The sequence below is a fragment of the Perca flavescens genome, chromosome 6 (assembly GCF_004354835.1).
Source record: "Perca flavescens isolate YP-PL-M2 chromosome 6, PFLA_1.0, whole genome shotgun sequence".
Lineage (NCBI taxonomy): Eukaryota > Metazoa > Chordata > Actinopteri > Perciformes > Percidae > Perca > Perca flavescens.
In genome coordinates this window covers 10,165,822-10,191,615 of record NC_041336.1, presented here as the reverse complement: position 1 = coordinate 10,191,615, position 25,794 = coordinate 10,165,822, and the positions used below count along the sequence as shown (strand labels likewise).

Below are 25,794 nucleotides of genomic sequence, written 5' to 3'. Positions count from 1 at the left end.
TTTGTTCTTTTCTTTTATTAGGCATTTGTGTAGCGAGGATGGATCAACTGCAGATGTGGAAATTAAGGAGGTTTAATTTGCTGTTGCAAATGTAGCTATAATACCAGCTATTTATGATGTGTGTTTAGAGAAAAATCTATTGAATCTTGTAGGTGCATGGTCAAATACAACCAGCACTTATTTTCTTTTGTGGGCATCATGCATTAGTTTACCTTTCATTCATTTAGCATTGGGCTAAAATGACTGACAGAAAAGTTTATTTGCTTTGGTTTTTCCTTTAATGATAATTCACAGTATTATAAAACAAACACATTTAGACATTACGTAAAAAAGAAATACATCATCGTATTATACAAAAGGGTTACTTTTTCTGAATAGAAAGGTTAGTGGTTATAAAGTTTGTTTCATTTTTAACAGAACTGTTCCACAGTGTGTAACATCACAGGCATCATTTTCTTTGCATTAGCTAGCTTGGTTCACACAATACACAAATCCCTCTGGCCAACATGAAAAAAAACAAGTAGAGTACTTCGCCTACTGAGCGATTTTAAATCTTGAAATCCATTTTCTGCTAAATTGGTTTAATTATGCCTCTTTTGTAACATTCTCAGTTTTTTCCCCTATCCATGTTGAAGTAGCTACAAGTAAAATAGTAAGGCTCTGAACTTGGAAGTGAACCTCATGGCAAAGCGACATGTCAAGTCACAGCAAAATGTTTTATCTGTGACTACCGGTACATGTGCATGTTAGACCTTGAAGCAGGTTTCTCTGCAGCTCTTCTCAGTCTCAAACTGGTTGCTGTTTCCTCGACAGCCTCCGAACCAGAACTGAGCGCAAGAATTAGCTGTGGCGTCGTAGTACCACTTCACTACGTAGTCCCGGCACGGTCCTGGATCCAGCACGTGGCTGCAGCGCTCCTCTGGAGACAAAAAAACAAAATCAAGTGGCAAAGATTAAGATTCTACAACCATGCAAGCAACTCTGTGAGGCTGTACTTAAGCACAGTGGTGCTTTAAGCTAAATGCTAACGCCAGTATGCTAACATGCTCACATTGACGATGCTAACATGCTGATGTTGAGCACGTAGAATGTTCACCGTCTCAGTTTAGCGTGTTAGCCTGCTAACCTTTGATAATTAGCGCTAAATAGAAAGTACAGCAGAGGCCGATTGGAGTGTCATTAGTTTTGCATGGATACGTATTACACTAATTACATGGTAAAATTTCATGGCCTCTATCCGTTGATTTCACTCAAAATTATAAATGTCAACTCATGGTGGCGCTAGAGGAAAAGTCACGGGGATCAGGATTCATCCTCTGAGGACCATGAATGTCTGTCTGTGCAAAATGTCTATTGAGTAGATGTTGAGATATTTCAGTCTAGATTACCACTTTAATCTAAATTTTGAAGATCATATTAATGTTTAAAATGTCAGGATACAAGTCTTATAATGTAATTATGTGACTCTTGCTGTCCACAATATATCTTATTCACGATGCAATATGTTCAATGAATTGAAAGTTGACATTTTGGGAAATATGCTAGGCTAAGATAACTAACTGGCTGTAGCATATATGAAGCTACAGCCAGGATATTTTTAGTGATATCAATCTAACTATCCTCATCTTACTTTCTATAAGAAAGCAAATAAGTGTTTTCTCCAAAATGACAAATTATTCCTTTAATTTTGGCTGATTTCTTTTATGTTTGTTTAAACCATGTTTCAGATAAAATGTCAGCATATTATAACGTATAACATTTTGAGTTGATAGCTAGTAAGTTCATCTGCTTTTATTCAAGGCTTTGACCTCATTGTCTCAACATTTTCACCGAAATAAGAATATGCGTGCTGAGGACTTAAAATGTAAAAAACAATTTATGTTAGAAAACATTCAGTGCATGTTTCTTTTTCCTTACCTGAACATTTAAACCAATCATTTCTTTATCCTACAATCTCTTCAGCAGTTACCTGATAAGGTGTCAGAAGGCAGCAATGGAGGAGTCGGAGGAGTCGGCAGTTGTGTCTTGTCCTCAGGCAGGGCCTTTAGAGTGGGACCTGCCGGCCCGATGTCTCCCGTCATCCCCACATGGCGGTTTGGGTCCTTCACGTCAAACTGTGGAAGGAACTCTGTGACAGGTCTGAAGGGTTCCCTGTCGAAATGTGGAAATCTCTGAGTCTCTGTCGGTCCACTTCTGTCGTCTGTCTTGGGTCTCTGTGGAGTGATGGGTTCTCTGTCGGGTTGTGACGCTGGAGAGCCGGGCTGGAACAGAGCAGAGACAATCTACTCAACCTTTATTTATCCAAGTACGATAATACAAACATCATGTTGTAATACCATGATCCATTTGCACATTTCAAAAGATAATATTGTACTTTTTACTTCACCACAATTATTTGACCGCTTTCAGTACTTAAGATTTTTGCACACAAATGTAAAAAGAGCTAATAAAATATGATGCTTTGTTATTACTTAAACTACCCAGCAGTATGTGCAAGTACAGCTGAAATGATTAATTGATTGACAGAAAATTAATTTGCAATAAGAATGTCTTTCCAAGTATTAAGTTATAAACCATATGTAGCATAAGTATTGGACAACTTAAATTTTTTACCTGAGGTTGGCGCTAGATGAAAAGTTAAGGGATTGCCTAATGTATTATGTTACATCCTAAGGGGAACATAAATATCTAAACCACATTTAAATTCATTTAATGGCTGGATGGAGACATTTCACTCAAAACAGCAAATAACCTCACGCTGGCGCCACAGGAAAGTCGGAGGATCACCAGAGTCATTAAGATTCATCCTCTGGGAACAATGAATGTCTGTACCAATTTTTGTTCCAATCCATCCAATAGTTGTTGAGATATTTCAGTCTGGACCAAAGTGGTGGACCAACCGGCTAAAAATACAAAAGGTTTTTGGATGATTTAACTTAGTTGTCTATGGACGTTGCCAGAGAAACATAAATACAGCCTAAAATGATCAAATTAGGTCGAATAATGACTGATTGCTCTTCTCACCACCATCTGTACTTTCCTGAAGTCTCCTGTGAAGGTGGGGGTGTCTGTATCTGTCCTGTATGGAGGTTCTCGAACGTTACCAGCGACCTCGGTGATTCCTGGAGGCAGTCCGGAGCTCGGGACTGAGCTGAACAAACGTTTCGCTCCATCCTCACAGATACGACTCAGCAGGTTTCTCTCCAGAGCTGCAAGACCAGAAGACCAAAACCGTAAATATACAGTTATATACTCTTCTGCATAGTTTAATCTCTGTTTTTCTGAGCACCAGTCCATGTACAAACGGCTTCACTTTCATGTTAGTAGCCTCCCCGGACAGCCACAGATCAACTGTGAGCAGTTTGGGAGGTCTTGCTCATGAGCAATGTGGTAATAGATGTTCTAGAAGATTGGTTTTCCCAGACTCACATCCAAGCTACGGTATGTTTTTTTTCCGTCATTTATTATGGCTGTAGCATATATTAAGCTACAGCCAGGATATTTTTTGTGATATCAATCTATCCTCATCTTACTTTCTATAAGAAAGCAAATAAGTGTTTTCTGTTTTCTTTATGTTTGTTTAAACCATGTTTCAGATAAAAATGTCATCATATTATAACGTATAACATTTTGAGTTGATAGCCAGTAAGTTCATCTGCTTTTATTCAAGGCTTTGACCTCATTGTCTCAACATTTTCACTGAAATAAGAATATGCGTGCAAATGTAAAATGTAAAAACCATTGTGTTGGATATGTACATTGTGGTACAACATTACGGGTCAACATCTCTTTACGATTTAAAAACATATATATTTGACATATTTTTCATATTCTAAATTTCTATTTTATTAATTATTTGTGACCTTTACAGTACTTACTTTATTATTGTTGTTGATTTTCTCTTACTATGTTTATTGTTATGCACCAAAATACCAAGGCAAACTCCTTGTGTTCCTTGTATGCTCACCTGGAAGTGTTTTGAATTCATCGATCAGGTACATGTGATCGCTGTCGGGGTCCGAGGCGATGAGATTGAGCTCCTTCTGGAACTCCTCATACAGAGGGTCGCTCTCTTTCACCACGCCGATCACAAACATCTCGATGTTAATCTCACGAGCTTCTGAAATGGCGCTCTCCAGACTGACCGCGTCTCTTTTATCGGTCTGCCCGTCCGTGATGATGATGGCCACCTTCCTCACACCTGCCCGCGCCGCCTTGAACACCTGGTTGGCCTGTTGGATGGCGCTGCCCGTGAACGTCCCCTCGCCCAGGTAGGTCATGGAGCGCACAGCAGACTTGATCTCATCACGAGTGGCTTCCTGTCTGAGGCTGACCACCACCATGTTGATGTGGCTGTAGAGGACCACACCCACCCGCGTGGTGTCCTGGCTGACCGAGGCTCGGTCAATCAGGGTGTTTACAAAGTCTTTGATCACGTTGAAGTTGTCGGGCCCGACGCTCTCGGAGCTGTCGATCACAAAAACCAGCTCCAAGGGGGTTTGGCGGCAGGTCACTCCACAACCTAATGCAACAGAGAGACCGATACAGGTTATAGACATTAAAAGATTGACACATATTCTAAATGAGAGTTTCTGATTACTTACTGCATATGGAGCTCACTATTTTGATGATTTCTTCCCTCTGTGAAATACAGAAAGTGCAATACTTTTACGACAAACTGTCACATTGTTACTGTAAAGAAATAAATCAGTGATTATTACGAGGATAAGGTTCTAGCTTTCGGCTTTAATTTGAGGGCGTTTAAATCCATATCAGTTGGAACAGTCAAGGACTTAGCTGGACAAAGCCTCTGTCCACCCAAAATGAATGTAAACATCCATCCATCCATTTATTTAAGCTCATCCAGGGACAGGTCTCGGTGGCAGCAGGTCTAAGCAAGGTAGAATAGTCGTCCTTCACCCCAGTAACATTTTCCCTCTCCTCCTGGGAGATAATCTCTCCAGTGTGTTCTGGTTCTACCGCAGGCTCTCCTACCAATTACACGTGCCCGGAAATCCTCCAAAAGGAGGCACCCAGAAGCCGTCCTGAACCACCTCAACGGGCTGCTTTCAATGTGAAGGAGCAGCAGCTCTTCTCCGAACTCGCTCCAGATGTCCGAGCTCCATACCTTATCTCGAAGGCTGAGTCCAGCCACCCTACTGCCTCCTATCAAACAACCTTAAACCTGAAAGTCAGACTAGAATATTCAGAATTCTGACTATTTAAGAGTAAAATACAAGTTACATGCACCTAAAGTTGGGTGTTAGGTATGAAAAAGGGCTTCAACTCCTTCCCTGCTCATCTGATGTGGACATGAACAGCTTCAAATTAAAGCTTTTTAAAAATTAAAGGACAGCACTTTAACCCAATGTGCTGAAGTACAGGACCGAAATTATGAAAAACACACCAATGTCCCAACATAGTTGACTGCACTGCATGATTCTCACTGTAATGAGTGATGCACTTTACTTACTGTAAGTCCAGGTTCTCCCTTTTGTCCCACTCTACCCTGTGATGTAAAATAGATCATCATTTATTAGTTGTTCACATATTGAGAGATTAGCTTGAAGACTTTTAAATCCCTCTAAAAAACAAAGTCCAGTACATTACATTACATGTCATTTAGCTTTTCTTTTTTTTTTTTTTTTTTTTTTATCCAAGGTGTAGTCGGAAGAGATGTGTTTTTAGCCTTTGGTGGAAGATGTGTAGGCTTTCGGCCTACCAAAGGTCCGGTGGCTCCGGCCCCTCCATGTTCTCCTCTGTCCCCCTTTTTGCCTTTTTCCCCTCTGAAGCCTCGATCCCCCTGCAGGAGGAAAGAAACGTCGTCTTAAAGAATCACACAGTACGGCTGAGATAGAAGATAAAAGAGTTATCCTATCCCCCAACCCCCTCCAACAGAGCCCCTGTAAATATGCACATATCTGTACAACTGCCATTGGAAACCTTTAATGAATAATAGATTAATTTAAGCATGTTGTTGCATGCAGTTTACTGATTTTAGTTTTCTAAGTGCTGAAGTTATCTTTCGCTTTTGTTTGAAGCCACTAACTTATTTACATATTTGGATTTAATTTTATGCAGTTTTTCATATTTGCTCGGTTTGCTGTCACTTCATATTTAATGTTGACTATGTTCATTATGCAGGTGCTGATATTATATCGTTACCTTGTCCCCCTGCAGGCCTTGTCCAGGAGGACCTCTGGGGCCAGGGATCCCCTGAAATCCTGTCTCCCCCTGTAAACACAGAGCACAGTTCACGTCCAGGAGAACTTAAACAACAAGAAGGAGCTAATGGAAAGTTTCTCTCTCTAAGCTAAATGGATCTCTACTTATAAACAGGGCAGTAAAGTCATTTTAGCAGAGATATAATAACTATTTTGTTAGCATTCCATAAAAACACGAGTCTTAGCCATATAACTTAGATTTTTCAGCTTTATTTTGTTGAATGCTAAAAATAAAAACTACTGTCTTATCGTTTGACCTGTAAATTTGAGTCTTTAGCCTAAACAGGGATATCAAACTCAATTTCACTAAGGGCCACACTGGAAAATCTGAATCACATCAAGGGCCAGTTTATTGTATAGTTTATTGACATTTCAAAAAAGTCAAATATCTTTGACTGTGTTATTGCATGTCTCATATAGTCTTCTGATTTAGTGTAGTCGATATAAAGACCTTAAAAAAGTCAGCAAAAAAGTAACAGCCATCAATCAAAAAAAGGTCAGAAAAAGCAACAAACGCTGGAAAAAAACAACAAAAACATTGGGGAAAAAAATGTTGGAAAAGGCACTAAAAGCGTTGGCAAAAGTGACAAAAACTTCAGAAAAAGCAACAAAATGTTGAAAAAGCGACAAAACTAGGTAGGCCAAAAGAAAATTGTGAACCTAAATTGATAAGTGGGCCACATCAAAATCTGCAACGGATTTGGCCGGTGGGCCTTGAGTTTGACATGTGGCCTAAAACATAGCTCACCAATCACTTTGCTTTACAAAAATGGACAAATAACCCTCCAGTGAGTCCAATCAGGTGACAATTTCCATTCATAAACTGCCTAACACAGATGGTTATAGACTATTCTGTACAGTCTATGGTTATAGACCGTAGCTACTGATCAAACTTTTCGAGTCTGCAACTGACAGCTGACAATGTTACCTTTTGTCCTTGGATGCCTTCTCCAGGTAAGCCCTGTGCACCAGGTGGTCCCATTTGGCCAACTGAGCCCTGCAGGAAAATAAAACGGTGTGTCTTTCCGGATACCAACATGAATTCAAAGGGCAATATATTTTTAGTTTAACAAAAAAAGCCACATTACCTTGGGACCAATTACACCAATTCCTGGTGGCCCAACAGGTCCAGGAGGTCCAGGTAAGCCTCTGTCTCCCTGAACAGGAAACAGATTGTAAATTATAAAAACTGTAGAGATATCTGTTATTAACCACAGTAATCTAATCTCAGACGAAAGGAAGACAAAAAAAAACAACATCTCAGAAACACAAGGATGGAAAGCAACAGTCAACACAGCAAGAAAAAAAAAAACACCTGAAATACCAAAAGATATTTTCTATTTCCTGGATTTTCATATTATCCATTGTCATATTATACAATGGTGATTCTTTGTGCCCCAAGAAAATGCATGTTTTTTTCTATGAATCTTCTTCTTATGTCCTAATGTTATCTCCTGACACTATGATCAAAGTGCATGAAACAAGATTTAAATATTCTCAGAGAAACAATTAACTTTACTGTAAATTAAATCACCTGAGAAGTGAAAGTGAAAGTATATAATAACTTCTATAACAGAAGTGAACAATTTTGCCATTTCGTTGAAGACGACTGTCCGTGTTTTATGTTTTTCCCGAGTTGAACCTTTACCTTTGGTCCAGGTAAACCGGCGCCATCTAATCCAGTCTCTCCTTTCAGGCCAGGAGGCCCCGGAAGTCCCTAAGTAAGACACGGTGTGAGAACAATGACAGAGTGTGGGCGTAGAGTGATGAAGGGGGCTGTGATGGAGGTTGATACTCACTGTAGGGCCGGGGTAACCGTCACCTTTAAGTCCAGGTGTCCCAGCCAGCCCTGCAGACCCTTTGTCCCCCTACAAACCAAAACATGCCACTTTTATATCAGTACTTTCAGTGGTGGAATGTAACTAAGTACTGTACTTAAGTACAAATTTGAGGTACTTGTACTTTACTTGAGACTTTTCTTTTCTTGCCACTTTCTACTTCTACATTTCCGAGAGAAATATTGTACTTTTTACTGCACTACATTCATCTGACAGCTTTCTGCACACAAAACACATGTAGTTTATAAAATAAAAATGTTTTTTTTATAAATTAAACTACCCCACAATATACAGGCCTACAGGTCCAGCTGAAATTATCAGAGGATTAAACAGAACTGTTTGGATCGTTTACAGTTTCTAAAATGTGAGGATTTTTCTGCATTGAGTACTTTTACTTTTAATACTTTAAGTACATTTTCCTGATGATACTTACATACTTTACTTTAGTAACATTTTCAATGCAGGACTTACAACAGAGTATTTTTACAGTGTGGTACATGTATTAGTAGTTTTACTCAAGCAAAAGATCTGAATACTTATTCTTCTACCACTGAGTACTTTTCACTCGAGGATGCTTTGCCAGACCTTCTTTCACAGCGCTGCGGAGGACGGTCTGGCTAATCCACACAGCATTCCAGGATGGGAGAAAAATGTGCTCTGGTTTATTGGCATTGCTTTAAACCAATCACAATAGTCTTGGGCGGTGCTATGCACCGTACGGAGCCCCGGTGCCGCTGCAAAATAGCCTTGGGAAGGAACTTATTTTGGTGGAACGTGTATGTTCGAAAGTAGTTTTAGTCGTGCAACAAAAAAACTCAGATTGGACAGATAGTCTAGCTAGCTGTCTGGATTTACCCTGCAGAGATCTGAGGAGCAGTTAGAGTTTAAAATAGGAGTTTAAAATTCCAACACAAACAAAGCAGAAGGTACCGGACATCGAGCAGAAAAGAGTGAAATCCGGCGGAATTTCCGGCAGGAAAGGAGCAATCCCGGAAGTAGAACATCATGGATATAGACTAACCTGAACCTGAACTTACCTTTGGTCCAGGTAAACCTATCCCCGGCTCTCCCACAGCTCCAGGTGGACCCGGTTGGCCCAGTTCTCCCTGACAAAAACCAGAAGAAGATCAATTGTTGCTGTTGACAGTTTACAGCTGCAGTTTGTTTGCACCAAACAGGCTTACCTTGGCACCAGCTAGACCCCTGCCTGGTGGTCCAGTTACACCTGGTAGCCCCATATTTCCTGGTTCCCCCTGAAAAAGAAAACACTCATCAGGCTAACACCAGACAAAGGGAACAAGGTGGGACTCGGACATCCGCAGTTTCATTGTTAGAACAATTTTAGCTTTCAAATTATAATACTAATAATAGGGCTTGGTCGATATAAAGGTTAACCAGTAAGTAGGTATATCTGCGATATGCATAAAGAAGTTCCTTTACATAAATGAATGACATAATGGCATTTTACTGCAAGTTACGCCCCCAATTTAATATATTTTGGTGTATTTTTATTATAGTAGTATTATAGTATTATATTATTTTGTTATAGTTAGTAGTAGTTATAATTTCATTTACAGCTAGGTTTTTTTCACTTACATCTTTATTGACACTACATTTAAAAATAACAAACCCACAAACACTAGAAAACAAAGAAAATAGAAATCTGCGGAAGTGCCTTTACATTTTTACAGCCTTGGAGAGTAATGTTTTGTAGTAACACTACTGGATAGTGTAAAACTGTTACATGAGTTTCACGTAGAATGCTTCTTTATGTGTTTACCTACCTTTGAGCCCATCGGCCCCACAGGACCGACTGCACCTGGCTGTCCCCTGGTCCCCCTGTCTCCTCTGTCTCCCTGCCAAAATAATACAAAACTGTTACTGACATTCTTCTAAATAATCCTCAATGTAGATCATTGTATGTGGAAACTCAAATAGTACAGTACATGTTGTTAGAATATATTTGTGAGAGTAAGAGTAACAGGTTTGTAGAGTTCATGATGCTGACCTTGTTGCCTTGTTTCCCAGGGTTATGAGAGGCCATCTGGTTTTACAGTGATTTAACATTATAAAGGGAGTCTGAGATTATTGCCTGAGAAAAAAAAGGTCTTCTCTGATCAGGGGGGGAACGAGGCAACAATGGTCAGTGTTTTGCAAGCACGTGACTTGTGACACAGAGTATGAAAATGACCTGGCTCTCAGGAAACTCCTTAGTTTGTAGGAGATAAAAAACATACAGGTGTTCGGACCCAACAATAGCGACTTGTCTCTGTTGAGCTGAGAATGAGAGAACTCAGGGTCATGTTTTCATGCAGTGTGTTACATATCGTTAGCCGGCTGCAGCCAGAAGATCGGGACTACGTCCAACTGATAACAGCACCACGGATGAAGCAGAGAGAATGGATAAAAAGTGAGGGTTCTGGGTGAGCCGGCATCAGATGCTGGGGGAAACTCTGTCGGTTTGCTAGGTTGTAGCAATAGGCTATTTTATCTTGAAGTAATCTGATCCTTGTGCACAAGTTTATTGTATTTTGCAATATCATTCACTAAAGCTTGTTATTAACTTTAACTGGACGAATCTGGAGTCTTATTTTGAATCTTGAGTCTATTTCTCTGATCTACCAGTAAACGAACACTATTCAGTGACCATAGAATTGGAATCAGATTAAGTCTGGCCTTTTTAGGGCCAGACCGGTCATCGGTCACATTTTAGAATAAAATCCTACAATGTATACATAGTCTTTATATACTGTACATATCATCTGTGAAAAAAGTCTTGTTACCTTTCCTCCAGGTGTGCCTTTACCAGGAGCACCGTCGGGTCCCCTGGGCCCCGGTAACCCAACGTCACCCTGCCGTCATGTGAAAACAGTCAATGAAGCAGCAGACTGGTAAGACCAATTATGTAAAAAACGAGAAAACAGGTTTAGGTTCTGATGTTACCTTTTGTCCCGGGGCTCCATCCTCTCCTGGCTCACCGGGTATACCTGGTAACCCCTCGGACCCCGGGTCACCCTGAGAGAGGAAAGTAAGGTGCAGGATTATCGGCGGGGCGCAGACTGATCAACTGAATGACTTGGTGTTGATTGTTTCTGCTGCTTTATATTTTAGAGAGCTGCGACAGAGCTAAAGTGTGTGACCTACAATGTCAGATCCTTCCTCAGCTGGCAATATTTTACTATTATAACTTAAAAAATACAGTTCGACATTTTGGGATAAACCACTATTCCCTTAAAAGGGACCTATACTGTAGAGTGGTAAGTGTTCAGAGGACTTACTTTAGGTCCTGGCTCTCCAACACCTCTCTCACCTGTCAGGCCACGCTCACCTGGGAAGCCCTGATTCCCCTGAAAACAACATTCACACGTTCAGTGGGATATTCAAACTGTGTCTTTACTGTGTGGAGCTCGACTTGGAAAGTAAACAGGGGAACTTCCAGCAAACATGATACTAAATCCAAAAAATAATGTCTGTTTTTTTGGAAATGAAACCACCTGTGTGACTGTTAAATGTGGATCATTTTTACTTACATCAGTACAAAGGATAATCGGGTCATAATTAAATATTTGCAAGAAAATGGGAATCAAAGAAGGTCATTTATTACTGAAATGACAAATGTGTTTCACGAAATTTGCAATTTGAAGATGTTACGTGAAAATGAAAAACCTGAATAGAGCTTAGGATGTAAATGCCGAAATTGAATGCTTGCATGGAAAAGCTCTAATTCACAATAACTATTTTATTTTACCTTTAATTCTTAGTTAGTTCTTTTCTTCTTTTTTTTTTTTTTTTTTTTTTTACTTTTTGGGTTAGATTTAGGACACAGAAATTGAAAATGAACCAGAACTGAATGTGACATGAATGTCTCAGATTATAAACCATACACCATTAGCACAATAGCAGCCTCTCTGTTGCCTCCAGGAGACTGATTCAAACTACCAGGCATTTGATTGACAAGCCAGCTGCATTGGTGTGATAAAATATGCAAAACAATTTAGATGCAATCAGATGGAAAATCAGCTGACAGTCAATCACATAAGCATCTGAGTTTCTGTTTCTGAGACAAACATTTTGTTAAAGTTTCCGCCCCTCCAGTCTTACCTTTGTTCCTGTTATTCCAACACCTTGAGCTCCTCTGGGGCCTGCAGGTCCAACTGGGCCTTGATCACCCTGCAAGACAGAAGATTAAGTTTAAAACTAATAAAGTGATGGGACCATGTAGCACACTGATCTGTTTGGCAGAAAGTTGTAGAAGAAGTATTCAGATCATTTACTGTCAAAATAAAAATACCACACTGTGAAAATACTCCACTATGAGTAAAAGTCCTGCATTCAAAACCTTACTTAAGTAAAAGTATTATCAGAAAAATGGAGCCTACTTACAGTAACGTATCAAATGTAAAAGAACTCATTGTTACTGTTGCATTAGTCTCGATTTGCCAGACCTTCCTTCACAGCGCTGTGGAGGAGGGTCTGGCTAGTCCACACAGCATTCCGGGATGGGAGAAAAACGTGCTCTGGTTTATTGGCATTTCTTTAAACTAAATCATCGATCATCATATGTTTGTAGCGTTGCTGTCCTGTGAGAACCACATATCTCTAAAAAGTCAACTTTTCATAGTGTCAGAAAAACGTCCTGTTTTCAGCTTTGTGACTTTATTTAACTTAAGAGCTAGGAGAATTTTCCCAACACATAAAGAAAGACTTCGTACTACAGTTTATTAGAAAAAAAACTAAAATCAACACATCTGGAGGTACATGGTGTTCACTGCACAAGAATGGGATGAAAAAGTGTTGAAAAGCAACTAAAGCTGTGAGACAAATGTAGTGGAGTAAAATTAACATTTGCCCCTGACATGTAATGGAATAGAGGTATAAAGTTGCATAAAATGCAATAAAATGTAAATACTTAGGTAAGTACATCAAATTTGTACTTAAGTACTGTACCTAATTAAACATACTAAGTTACTTTCCACCACTGGCATACATTAAAGCAGCTTTTACCTTTTCTCCTTGAAGTCCTAAACCAGGAGCACCGACTGGACCTGGAAACCCAGGCGGCCCTTGACTTCCCTGAGAAAAGATAAATACAGTAATCGAAGAGCCAGCTCTGCATCAGAGTATATGAGACGTGGGTAAGTACTCAGCAAAGTAAATGTTACATTATCAGCAGACAGTTTCCTCCGGTTGAGTTTAAACATCTATGCATACATTTAAAGTCTATTTACCTGGTCACCTTTGATCCCAACACCAGCGAGTCCAGGAGTGCCCCTGAGACCCTGGTATCCTCGATCACCCTAAAACAAAAGGTGGAAAGTGTGACAAACTGCAGACATTGCCATGGAAAAGCTTCACACATGTTCAACATGTTTCATATGTCAAGTTTTGTGAAGGCGAATAATGCAAATGCTTGAGTAAATACACAATGTTTTGTAGCAATCAGTGAACCATTTTCTGGTTGTAATTTAAATGAATCAGTCTGTTCTGCTTTGCATCTGCATTGAACAACATCAGATGCATCTGGGCCTTGGTGTTCATTATCACTGTCAATATCTAGACTGCTACTCTGTCTACTTTAACCCTTTTTCTTTACCTAAATATTTCTGTTATAAAGTATTCATTTTAACAGGGATATAGCATAGAAGGATGACACATACCACAGCATTTATAGCCTGAGCTAGTTGGCAGTTCTTATCCCTAGAAGGGCCTTTATACAAATACATATAACTTAATAGGAATACACATACACAACAACACAAAACACAAACAATGATACAATAAGAAATACCATAAAAACCGATATTGAAAAAAAGTAAGTTAAAAGCAATTGCAACACACATACAAAGTGTTACTTTTTACATACACAACATTTGCCTTGGTATTTTGACTGATAATGTTCACAGTAAACAAAGTAAGAGAAAAAAAGGGTCTGTGAAAGTCAAGAATCATAGCTATAAAGTAGAAATCTTCAGTAAAAATGTATCTGTTTTAAAATGTAAAGCGGTGTACAGTTTCTAAAACGAAAAATGGAGTGTGTAAAAATATTGACTAAAGAATGTGCAATTGTTCACAGTGTGAAGAGTATGTACAATAGAATAACTCAAAGACAAAGACAGTTTTTTTCTTTAAATTGCAGCATCTGATAATTATGACAAGTACAAGATCAATAGATACTTTATTTAGTGTATGGCACATTATTGAGAACCACTCCTTCGGCCAACACATGGTTTTTAAATTTGACTCACCTTTGGCCCTGGAAGCCCCTCTCCAGGTGGCCCGGGATTTCCTTGTGCTCCGGCAGGTCCTGGGGGACCCTGAAACAAACAAACAACTTTTAATAATAAAAAGTCTACATATGTGGAGGCTTCAGTAAATGCTAATATAATAGATGCATGTAGTTCTAAATAGGACAGAATGAAATTGCACTGTTGAGCAACTTTGCATATTGTGTGCTCCAGGTGGCAGCAGCGGTTTGAAAATCCAATTCCCAGGAAAAGGATGCGAGTAACGTCCACTGAACATGCTCATGTTTAACAACTTAAGTATTATAGTACATGATGCGTAATAACAAAAGCAACCAGATGGAAAAACTATCTTGCATATGTGATTTAGCTTTTCTCTGGATTCTCACTGTCCGCTCTTTAGGATAAGGTTCTATTCAGATCTTTAATTTTCAACTCTTCCCCCTAAAAAGAGCTTTCAGTGTTGGAATGTAACTAAGTATGTGTTCTTTACTTAAGTATTTCAATTTTAGGCTACTCTATACTTCTACTCCACTACATTTTAGAGGGCAATATTATTATTTTAACTCCACTAGAATTATCTAAAAACTAAAGTTACTTTGCAGACTGGTTTTACATACAATACATATGACCACTTTATAAAGTGTGATACATTGTTATAGATTAAACTATCCCAACAGTGTATACTCCACTCTAACCAGATGTGATGTCAAAATACTGCTTATGTGTCAATGCATCAGTAATAATATCAACATAACATTCTTAAAGGGGCTACTCTGCCCGATGAATACTTGTACTTTTAATACTTTAAGTACATTTTGCCTATAATACTGTTTTTTTAGTTACAATTTGAATAAATTTAGAGTTTTTTTACCAAGTGGTATTGCTACTTTTATTTAAGTAAAACATATAAATACTTCCACCACTGGTAGCTTTACATTTACTGCTTTACCAGGAGAGTTTTATCAGTGTCACTTGTGTAACTGTGCACAAGACCTTGATGCATCGATACAATATAAGACCATTGTTTTATACTCACTGGTAGTCCTGCTTCTCCTATTCCAACAGGACCTGTCGGACCTGCTCTTCCCTGAATGCCTTTTTCTCCCTGTAAGCATCAAACCGCACCACTCAACAACTTTCAACACATACAACTTGTTTCAGTAATTACAGTAATTAAAGAGTGATGATATGTAATCTATCTCTGGCACTTATTAGGGGTTTGTTAGTTTCTCACTATCGGAGAAAACTACTTTATTAAAGAAGTTTTCTCATCAAACAATCTTTCCAGCTGCTGGAGATGTTTTAAAATGTTCTTTAACTCCAATAAGAGGGGTGATAAGATAAGATAAGGCCAGCAGTATACACACAGTAGCACAGTGCAGTACAGTCTCAAGAAAAGTGACATAGTGGTGTGATTTGTAACAGGAAAGTCGGCAAAGAATAGTATATGAGAGTAATATGACACCATATACTATAGCAGTGTACACCAGAACAGTATATATGATTAAGTAATTATACATAGTATGTGTCTGTATTCATTTTGATTTGATAAGATTTGAGGAAGATTATGTGACAGTAGAGGATGTTTTTAAGGTAATGTTGATATAAAAGAGTTACTTTGGCTCCCGGGAATCCGATACCAATGTCCCCCGGTGGTCCAGAAGCACCGTTGGGCCCTCTGTCTCCCTGTTGCAAGTAAACAAGTTCAGTCATTATGTGATGGCAGTTCAACACTGCAAATAGGTGTGAAATGAAATGAGAAATATTGACCACGTGCATCTAGTCAGCTTCTCTTTTTTTAATTAAAATAATAATTTATACTTTTTATTGATCCCCAGTTGGGAACACACTACACACAGGCCTGAAATACACACACATGCTCAGGACCTATACATGCACAAATGCCCTTCGTCATCACCACCCACCCAGACAAAAATCAAGAAAAGATACACACAGTAACTACAATATTCAAGAACATTCAATAAAATAGTAACAAAATAGACAATAAACCATAAACCGTATGAACTTATGTATAAATAAAAAACACCATAAGCCCATCATACACATCTCTCCCCAGCACAAAGCTCCCCTCCAGAAAGCTCACGTACTTTCCCCATTTTCTAGTATCAATCACCAATCTGGCAAACCATTTATATGACTTATTATTTTCAAACGCCGCCACCCTAGCCATCTCACAAGCCCACTCATGGATTGATGGCACCCCTTCAATCTTCCATCCTCTTAAAAGAATCTGTCTGGCTATCATTAAACTAGTCTGGACCCAGCTTCTCATGTGCTTCTCCATCCCGCTTAGGATTGACCCAGTCATCTTCTCTTTAATACTTTATGCACTAACATGTAATGTGTTTTTGTTCGAAATGAATAAAAATGTCTTCATTCCTGCAGCTCGCCCACGTATAATCACATAATTAAACAAACCTGCATCCACTGATATAATATCTAAATAACATTTTCACCTTCCTGTAAACTCTACATGTTTGCTGATGACTCCCTCATTAGACAGAGATTCAAAACTCAACCAATGAAATCAAGACCAATAATATGCACAAAGAAACATTTGCCGGAAAACCTTGGTAGAGGTAATAACCACCATCCAACCTATTCACTGAGCTACATCCACAAACCGTGTCACCTCGCAGAAGGAAGCATACTCATGAATGAGAGGCTTGTGCTCGTGACAGCGCAAGCTTTTAACATTAATGGCATCCTCCTCAGCTGAGCTGTAATGTTAGCTAGCTCAGGTGAGCTAGCAGTATTGAACTACTAGTAAGAAAACTGTTGTTGCTATGAGTTCTCATGAGTACTGTGAATATGCTTCCTTCTGCGCAGTGATCCGGTGTGCAGGTGTAGTTTGGTAGAAAGAAAATAGTAGGCTACATGACTTCTGGAAAGAGACATTGCTGTTGAGTTTTTTTCAAATGTATTTTGTTGTTTTGAGCACCACGTGCCGATTGCCATCTTGTTTCATTATATTGGAGAGAAGGCTGACATGTCTATAGCCGATATCTCCAACACTGGACAACTCACACCAAAACAATCTAGATTGATAAATAGCACAACAGGTAAGAAGGGAAATTAATTTAATTTGTTGGGTGAACTGTCCCTTTAAGTAACACTAATATATAAATGCTAGCTTTTTAGGGAAGTCGGTAACCATTTACATTGTAATTTGCATCCTGAGATGTTTTACATGCAACATCCTCTGCAAGAAGAACCACAACCTCATGTCTTTTCGATCTTGTTTGTGGGATTTAAACTGCAGCACATTTATCCATGGGGAATTTAATAATCAGTGCTCTCCCCACCCTTTTAAAGTGCTTATAAAATAGATTTAATTAGATACTGTGAAACAAATGAATGAAGTTTCTGTTATTTACAGTAGTATCTTGGTGATATCTGGTGGAAAATACTATAAAAATACATATTATACATTGAAGCCAAATGGCCTGTAGTCTTTTTTAAATCTTTGTGGCATTTAGGAAATAAAGACCAGTCCTTTGTTACTTCTGTAAAACTTGCACTTGATTAATGTCTTGACTTTTCCTGGAGGTGCTATAAATCACATTACATTTCATCTGTATAAAGACATCTTTGTTAAAAAGCTGCAGGACAGCTCTGTGGTGATGGAGCCATCAGCATCTTATTGGCCCTGAGCACACATTTTAAAGGTCGCTTTTATTTTGCTCCAAATGTTGTGTGGGAAACTGTCTGGGGAGCAATTAACTATTCCACTATTCTGAGTAACAATAACCACACATTTCTGAAGGATCCTAAATAACTACATTTTTAGGTGACTAAAGAATCATGCTTTTACATCTTTAGAATGCTGATGACATTTCAAATCAAAAATTTTATTTATGCTAAGCTAAGCTAATGCCCCTCCTGGCTCTACGGCTCCATACTTAACGCACAGACATAAGAGGGGTAGCAGCGGCTTACTGTCATCAAGAAAGCAAATAAATATTAACTAAATATTCAAAATATATCTATCTAAAACATTTCTGACAAAAGGGGATGAGAAAAAATCAGTGATCAGTACAAAGCAGTATAATGGGCGACCGTTAGGTAACATAAATCAGAGATTCAAGAAATCAAGAAATTATCATATTATCAGAAAATATAATATATGAGAAAAAGTCTGACATGTGAGAATGTATGGGGATACATTTGAGAATAACTGAATACTTTGAATTATGACTTCATCCTCAAAATCTGATTATTTCCCCACAATACCCACAGATTAGTATCTCTATTGCTTTTTTCAAATGAGACTGAGGCTACGAAGATGTAAATGAAAACTGTAAATGAAAAACGTATTTTTCAAACTACCACTGCGGGTGTTTCAAATCCTAGTACAGGTTGTGGTATTATAAATGTGCATGAATGCCTAAAACCTTAATCCAGCCAATCAAACTGTTTCTGGAAACTTATAGTGCAGAAAATTCCGAAGACAGATTTCAATGCATCTTTAGGTCTTGGGGAAACTTACTTTAGGTCCTGCTGGGCCCTCAGGTCCTATGTCTCCTGGTGGTCCTATCACACCCTGCAAAACAAATTTAAAACCATATACAATCCTTCAATGCAAAATTTAAGACTGATTTTAGAACCTATTGTTTTACCCATGATTTTCTTCATTTTGCAACAAATCTTTAATCATGTATGAATTTAAAATGCAGCCCCCATGTTGTATGACCAAGCATCAGGTCAAAACCAACCCACCACCTCTGAAATCACTAAAATCAACATTCACAGCTTTCATGTCCTTCGATTCTCAGGCCAAGCTCACAAAATAACAAGGTTATACTGACACTGTGCCAGTAGCATAGGGAATGAAGAGTGGTGCTGGGCGGCCAGGTCCATGCACTAATCCCACCACACAAAGTCTGTTCCTGCAAAAGAATAATATCCTGCAAGCCTGGATTCACTGCTTTGGATAGCCACATTAGTATCAGGATTACCCATAATCCAATATTCACATTCCATTAGTGCAGAGATGAATAAGAGGCAAATTCCACTTCCATTTTTCATATTGGAGAGTGAACGGACTGTCTGATGTCTTTGTATCAATATGAACAGCAGGCAGTAAACTGTATGTTCAGGAGCGTGAAGGATGAGTGACAAAAACGTTTAAAAAAATTATGAAATTGCTTCTTAATTGCAAAGATGTTGTGGACTGCATTTCAGTGATTAATTAATCTAATAATAGGTCAATAAGAACTATGAATCTAACATGCTAACATTTGATAACCAGCACCAAACACAAAGTAAAGCTACTGTAAGGCTGATGAATGTCATGTAGTTTTCCAGGTTTAAGTTTAGGGTATACAAAGGTTTCAACACTTGTTGAGACATTGCACTCAAAACGTCAAATGTGAACCTCATGTTGGCGCTACAGGAGAGGTCAGAGGATCACCAAAGTCAGTAGGATTCATCCTCTGAGGACCATGAATGTCTGTAGAAGATTTCATGGCAATCCATTCAATAATGTTTAAGATCTGGACCGAAGTGGCGGACAGACTGACCATGCTGCTAGCTAAAAACGGTGTCAAAGTGACAGTTTCATTTTTGGATAGGACAGCATAAGACAGGAAAGTGGGAGACAGAAAGGGGGATGACATGCAGCAAAGGGCCGCGGGCCGGAATTGAACTCCGGCTGCTGCAGTAAGGACTTAGCTTTAGTTCTTATGGGCTACCTGTGTATTTAAAAAAAAAGTTAAAAAATGTCCTCAAGCTTCCTATTTCATGAATGACTGATAGAAATAATGAAAACAAAATAATAAAATATGTCAGAAATGGCGCCCTGGTAGCTCACCTGGTTGTAGGACACAAAAAGTCAGGAAATGCCTTTTTCCATATATGTAATTAACCTGCGAACTTTGTATTTGTAGGGTTTAAAATTATCAAACCAAGATTAATTGCTGTTAATTCTTAGTTGTGCTCTACCTGTTCTCCTTTCGTGCCTTGCTGGCCTGGAGGTCCCTCAGGTCCCTGCAAAATGACACTTAATTCATTACAAGAGGCAAAGTTCTTGGTATTGATTAAAACAATGTAGTTAATAATGTTCATACAGTGTCACCCTTTTCCCCCGGAGTGCCACAGTCTCCTCTCTCCCCCTAAAAGACCAAACACAAGATTAGACTCTTATTTTCTGAGGACAGTAAAACAACCAATAAGCATGTTGCTAAAGCTAAATGTCACCCACCTTGTTACCCTTATAACCTGGACGACCCTGTAAAGAGTAGTAGGTGAAAGTTTTTAAATCTGCATTTCATCGAATAAGAAGCATGTTACTTGGTAGTAAGAGATTATTTATTTTTTACCTCTGCACCATCACTTCCAGGTTGACCGTTCGAGCCAGACTCCCCCTTATAAAAAAAGAGAATAACATACAATGAGCTGCATACAATCAGACACTAAAATAGTTTGTGTGATGACTTACCCTGCTTCCTTTTAGACCAGGTGGCCCTCTGAAGCCTGCGTCTCCTTTTCTACCCTGGAATTAGTAAAAGTTAAGTCTTGGTTAGATGCTAACTCTTGTTATGATTTGATAATATAAATAAAATTCAATTGAATTGAATTAAAAGACAAGATGATCCTTTGTATGTTTGTGGTGACGAAATACAGAATGAGTATCTGATAATTTTGGTAAAGAATACAGTTTTTATACAGAACTCACCGGACTTCCTTGAGGGCCCCTCTCTCCTCTTTCACACAAACACACTTGGGCCTGTGGACACTAACAGAGAGAGAAAAAAATACAAAGTAATTGCAACCATATACACAAATTAATCATAGAAGTAAAATGCTGGATTGTATTTGAAGACTTACCCCTTCAAATGCGACTGCACCCTGAATGCAAAACATAAGACAAAAAATATCAGAGGCAGTTCATTCACTCACAGAAAAGATCAATTTATTAGTTTTGGAGAAACCTTGGCACCTTCGTTTTAGACGCTGTCTTCCTTTAACACTGTTGCAAGCTATAACTGTGAATGAATAATATCACACTTTTCTGGAAAGCAGAAAAAGCCATGCCTCTCTCTTGGACAGGTCCTGACCTACTGCAGATATTTGACATTTCTGTGCGTGTGGAAAATGCAAAGCAGGCGGGAAAGCCCCGTCATGCAGACACAACTGTGTCACTGAGATGTGAACCCACTTTGAGGACAGAAAGTGCAGAAAAAGAGGGGAATATAAACCCCTCTGCATGCTGTTGTCACTGTGATAGGCTGCTGGGTGTGCAGTGGATCATTAGTGCTTCTCAACCATGTGTCAAACCAAACAAATGGGGGAAAAGTATAGAAAAACATACATTTATGTGAATTCAATATATATATATATATATATATATATATATATATTTTTTTTTTTTTTTTTTTTTTTTTTATCCCTTTAATCAATTTCTGACCCCTTCGATGTAGAGTCCTAACCCCAAGATCGGGAACCACTCTACCGGATGTAGGTCAAACAGTATTTGCAATCACTGCTGCTTTCTTGTGAGGACCCTGTGACATTTTTGATTGGTTGATTTTAATATCTTAAATTAAGTTTAAAGAAGGTGTGTTTCGGTGTGGGTTGAGACAAACTCTCCGGATCAATAAACCCTTTGAAATTCCATCAAGTGCAATCAGAGACATGATAGCGGTCAAGATAAAACATAGCAATGCTTTTTTCATGCTTTTTTCATTGAGAGATACCGCTCATTAACTTTGTTATGAAGTTATTTGTTAATTATTACTGCTCTGCGTTTGATCTATCCTAACTGTTCAGAAGTGTAAAGCCACAGTGCTTAAAGACCAATCCCAGCTCTAAGCTCAATGGTTTTGGACAAAGGACTTAAACCAAAGCTACCATAGGGAACCCGAAGAGAACACACAAAATCCATACAGAAAGAAACCCTGTTGCTGCTCTATGTGGATATGGACATGGATTAACCTGACTCCGCCAGATGGATTGCTTCGCATTTGCTGCGAGTGGAAAACTGGAGCTCGCGAGATCAGGACGGTCTCACGAGGCTAGACATGGATAGCCTGTTGTTCTTAACTCTCTCAGTACTGCAGTTAGACTAAGACTAACAGCATAAAGACAAATCCTGTAACACCACATAGTTTGTTAAGAAAAGTATGAATTTACTACTTTGAAATTGTTTGAACTTTCTGTCACTGATGAAAGCCAAACATTAAAGCCACCTGTGTGTAGATTTTTTTATGAGATTATAGCATCTTTCAAATTATTCTGATAGTATGAGGTTTTATTTGTAGAACAAGCATACAATCCATGAGACAATTATTGCAGTCTATGCACTGTTTTTAAACCTTCATTCTCAATGACCCGGGTTTGATTCGTGGTCTGCCCCAGCGTCTTTTTTTTACTATCACCACTAGGGGGCGGCAACGTCTGAAAGTTTCAAATCCTACACCTTGAGTACAGTAAGGGCTTTAATAATTACAGCCATTATACGGTATACAGGTGTACCACACTGACTTGTAAAGTCAGTCAGTACCAGTAACACAATGATCACTTCCATGACTTAATACCAACAATTCTTGCTTTTGGGATGAAAAAAAAAACACTCTTGTCAAGACATTCTGTCCCAAGGGACTACAAATGAAAAATAGCTTTTTGCCTAATTCTGGCATTTTTAACCCATGCAAAATCATGCACTTTTATTCATTTGCATTGTCCCCTTCTTAAATAAACTGAATTGAATTGTTGTTTCTCGTGTTAATACAGGTGCCATCTTAACTGAGGTCATCTCACTTGAAGCCAACACTCACCATCTCTTTGAGTAGCTTCTCCTCCAGCTGAGGATCAAGAAGACTTTGGACAAACTGCTGAGGAGGTGTGCTGGCGATGGCCCGGAGCTTGGCGTTATTCTGTCTCTGCTGGCTGATGTCTGATAAACCAACAGTGAAGAACTTTGTGCCGTGACCTTTGGCCTCTGCTGCAGCTGCAATCACATCAGGGTTACGGGGATGGTCGACCCCGTCAGTCATCAGCACTGCCACCCTGACGCTGTCCGCTGGCGTCTCCTGCACCAGCAGCTGCGAGGCATTGGTGATGGCGTAGGTGGTGTAGGTGCCATGGCCGATGTAGTTCATGGTGCTGACTTGACTGTGAAATGCATCCAGGTCTTTCCAGGCTGAGAATCGGTGCTCTATGGACACAGAGCTGCTGTACTGAAGTGCAGCCATTCGCATCTTCAGCGTCCAGCCGGCTACCTGCAGCATGGAGAGGCGGGTGCTGAAGCTCAACACGAAGGCCTTCTGCTTCTCAAACAGGAATATTTTTGCACTCTCCGAGCTGTCCAGGATGAACACCACCTCCAGCGAACAAGTCAGACCTATAGGAGAAGGAAATAGAACTGCAAGACGGGTGATGTTCATAAACTGGTATATTCCTGCAGTAGTGTTGAAACGATTGCACGATTCATTGATTTGTTGTCTAACAGAAAGCAACTATGTTACATTGACTATATTTCAGTTTTGGACTATTGGTCAGCCAAAACAAGCAAAATCAATAAGTCACCTTAGACATTTTATAGACTAAGTAATGAATTCATTATTTAAAAAAAAACATATCAAGAGTTTAATATATCCTTAAATGATCGTTAATTGCAGCCCAAGCATGCATTATTGTCTGCCACAATGTCTTTTTATACACACACATAGGGAAAATTAAAAACATGTATTATTTCACCAGAGAGTTTTAAGCGAATGCTGATACAAAAGTATTTGAATTTTAATTTAAACAATCACAGGACACTCAGACTCTAAAAGGGTTAGGCTTACAGTTCAGTTCTTTAGGGCTGAGCTGACCTCAAAGCAGAGAGACCTATCTGATCTATTCACTGGAAAATGGTAATTGGTTGCATTTATATGGTGTTTTAATCCAAAGTGCTTTAAAAATTGGAAGCTACCAGCAAGGTGCTGGAGCAATTTGGGGCTCAGTGTCTTGCCCACGGAGGAGCTGAGGAACAAACCTCCATATCTCCTGAGCCATGGCGCACCACGATGGTCCCACTGTGACCTGTGAGCTTTGGTTTTGTGGGTTCAATCACTGGGATAAAAAGCTTAATAAGGACTTTAGTTTTAGACCTGAAGTGGGATTTTAACACCAAGGACTTGAGACTTGAGGACCTGACTATTATGCTGGCAGCCATATAATCATTTATCAAATATGGATATGGTTTGTGTATGTATGCTGTGGAACTTTGTAAGTTATCTGCATGTTTCCTCACATAATCCCACCCAGACATATAAATGTTGCACATAGTAATTGAAGCTGTGTATCTTGAGCTGTGGATGATCGATTGGTCAATGTCTGGTCCTCATACCTGGAGTCTGTTACACCCGCCCCAGGATACAGTGACAGACCTTCCCCACCAACATGTCTCATTTAAAGAATTACCATTTCCTCCGTCGTCATGCAGCCTGTAGTTGTTCTTGCGCCCTGTCTTTCTTCTCTGGCCTGTGGCCCCGTGTACCAGAGCCAACAGCAGAATGCAGAGACCCACTCCTCTCCTCAGGTTTCCCCTCAGCAACATTTCCATCCTAGCAGAAAGTAGTTTACAAGACAAAGCAATAAAATGCATAAACTTACAGTGGATGCAAAGCACAAAATATTCAACCAGTATCATGATATTTACCTGTTGTATATGATACTATTATGCATCCTACTGCAGCCCAAACAGGGAGCTGTAAAGTTCATGACAGTAATGACAATACCATGATTCGCTCAAATTAAACTGTTCCTGATACTGTCAATGTGCTTTATAAAATGTCTGCAACGTTAGAGAGACAAAAAAAGCCAGAGTAATTTGTGCAAATAATTCTTCTAAACATGCTGCAACCTTTAAATAATCTCTAAAGTAACTGAGTTCATGTACATTAAAGAGCATCTCTAAATGTAAATGTTTGATTAACATGAACCTAATGAGTTGTCTAAGCTGTAGGACACACATTCAAGTTGTCAGTAACATGGCACTACAAGTAAACAAATTAAGGGTGCATACTGTTTTAGGCATGCAAGAAAGTTGTTTTACCTAGAATCTCATTTAGCTGCAGTCAGTGCTTCTATTCCAGTCAGCTGTGGCTCTTTGGGGGGCATTTCGCCGCGAAATCAAGTCCTATAAACCGGGCAGAGACAAACTGAGGACCATCAGATGAGCTGGTGTGCTGTGTGTAGTCGGGGGTTCTGGGGCCGCTCCAACATTTCAGCGCTCCAGTTCAGAGCTTGAGGATTGACCGGGAAAGGACTTTATTTTTCCTGACTCTGTGGCTGTTCACTGACACAATATGTTTCTGCAGGAATATTTTTGGAATATCAGAATAGTGTAGATAGACTACAATTCAATTTCTCACTCTAAAACTATATCAACATAGCTATTTATCCAAAATAAAGCGCCCTACAATGGCGCATACACACTACGCTGTACGAATATTAAAGGAGCATTGTGGTGTTTTT

The 25,794-nt window shown here is 39.2% G+C and overlaps 1 protein-coding gene across 2 annotated transcripts; it reads right to left on the bottom strand.

Annotated features, from left to right (window-relative positions):
- Positions 1 to 273: 273 nt before the first annotated feature.
- Positions 274 to 25,763, bottom strand: col28a1b (collagen, type XXVIII, alpha 1b). 2 transcript variants are annotated; one of them, XM_028581426.1, is made up of 35 exons: positions 25,373 to 25,763; positions 24,739 to 24,881; positions 23,106 to 23,692; positions 21,157 to 21,177; positions 21,005 to 21,064; positions 20,768 to 20,821; positions 20,649 to 20,693; positions 20,531 to 20,557; positions 20,397 to 20,441; positions 20,272 to 20,316; positions 18,818 to 18,871; positions 15,925 to 15,993; positions 15,344 to 15,412; positions 14,308 to 14,376; positions 13,291 to 13,359; positions 13,067 to 13,135; positions 12,164 to 12,232; positions 11,341 to 11,409; positions 11,006 to 11,077; positions 10,846 to 10,914; positions 9,847 to 9,918; positions 9,247 to 9,315; positions 9,100 to 9,168; positions 8,024 to 8,092; positions 7,873 to 7,941; positions 7,313 to 7,381; positions 7,153 to 7,221; positions 6,166 to 6,234; positions 5,723 to 5,803; positions 5,474 to 5,509; positions 4,605 to 4,641; positions 3,968 to 4,522; positions 3,025 to 3,209; positions 1,970 to 2,261; positions 274 to 919 (listed from the first exon to the last, which is right to left on the bottom strand). In XM_028581426.1, the coding sequence occupies exons 2-35, from the start codon at positions 24,878 to 24,880 to the stop codon at positions 747 to 749; spliced, it is 3,618 nt and encodes a 1,205-aa protein (XP_028437227.1). In that variant the 5' UTR covers position 24,881; positions 25,373 to 25,763; the 3' UTR covers positions 274 to 746. The 2 variants fall into 2 exon arrangements, with proteins under 2 accessions (XP_028437227.1, XP_028437228.1); XM_028581427.1 differs by having other exon boundaries at positions 23,106 to 23,671.
- Between the last annotated feature and the right edge of the window lie 31 nt (positions 25,764 to 25,794).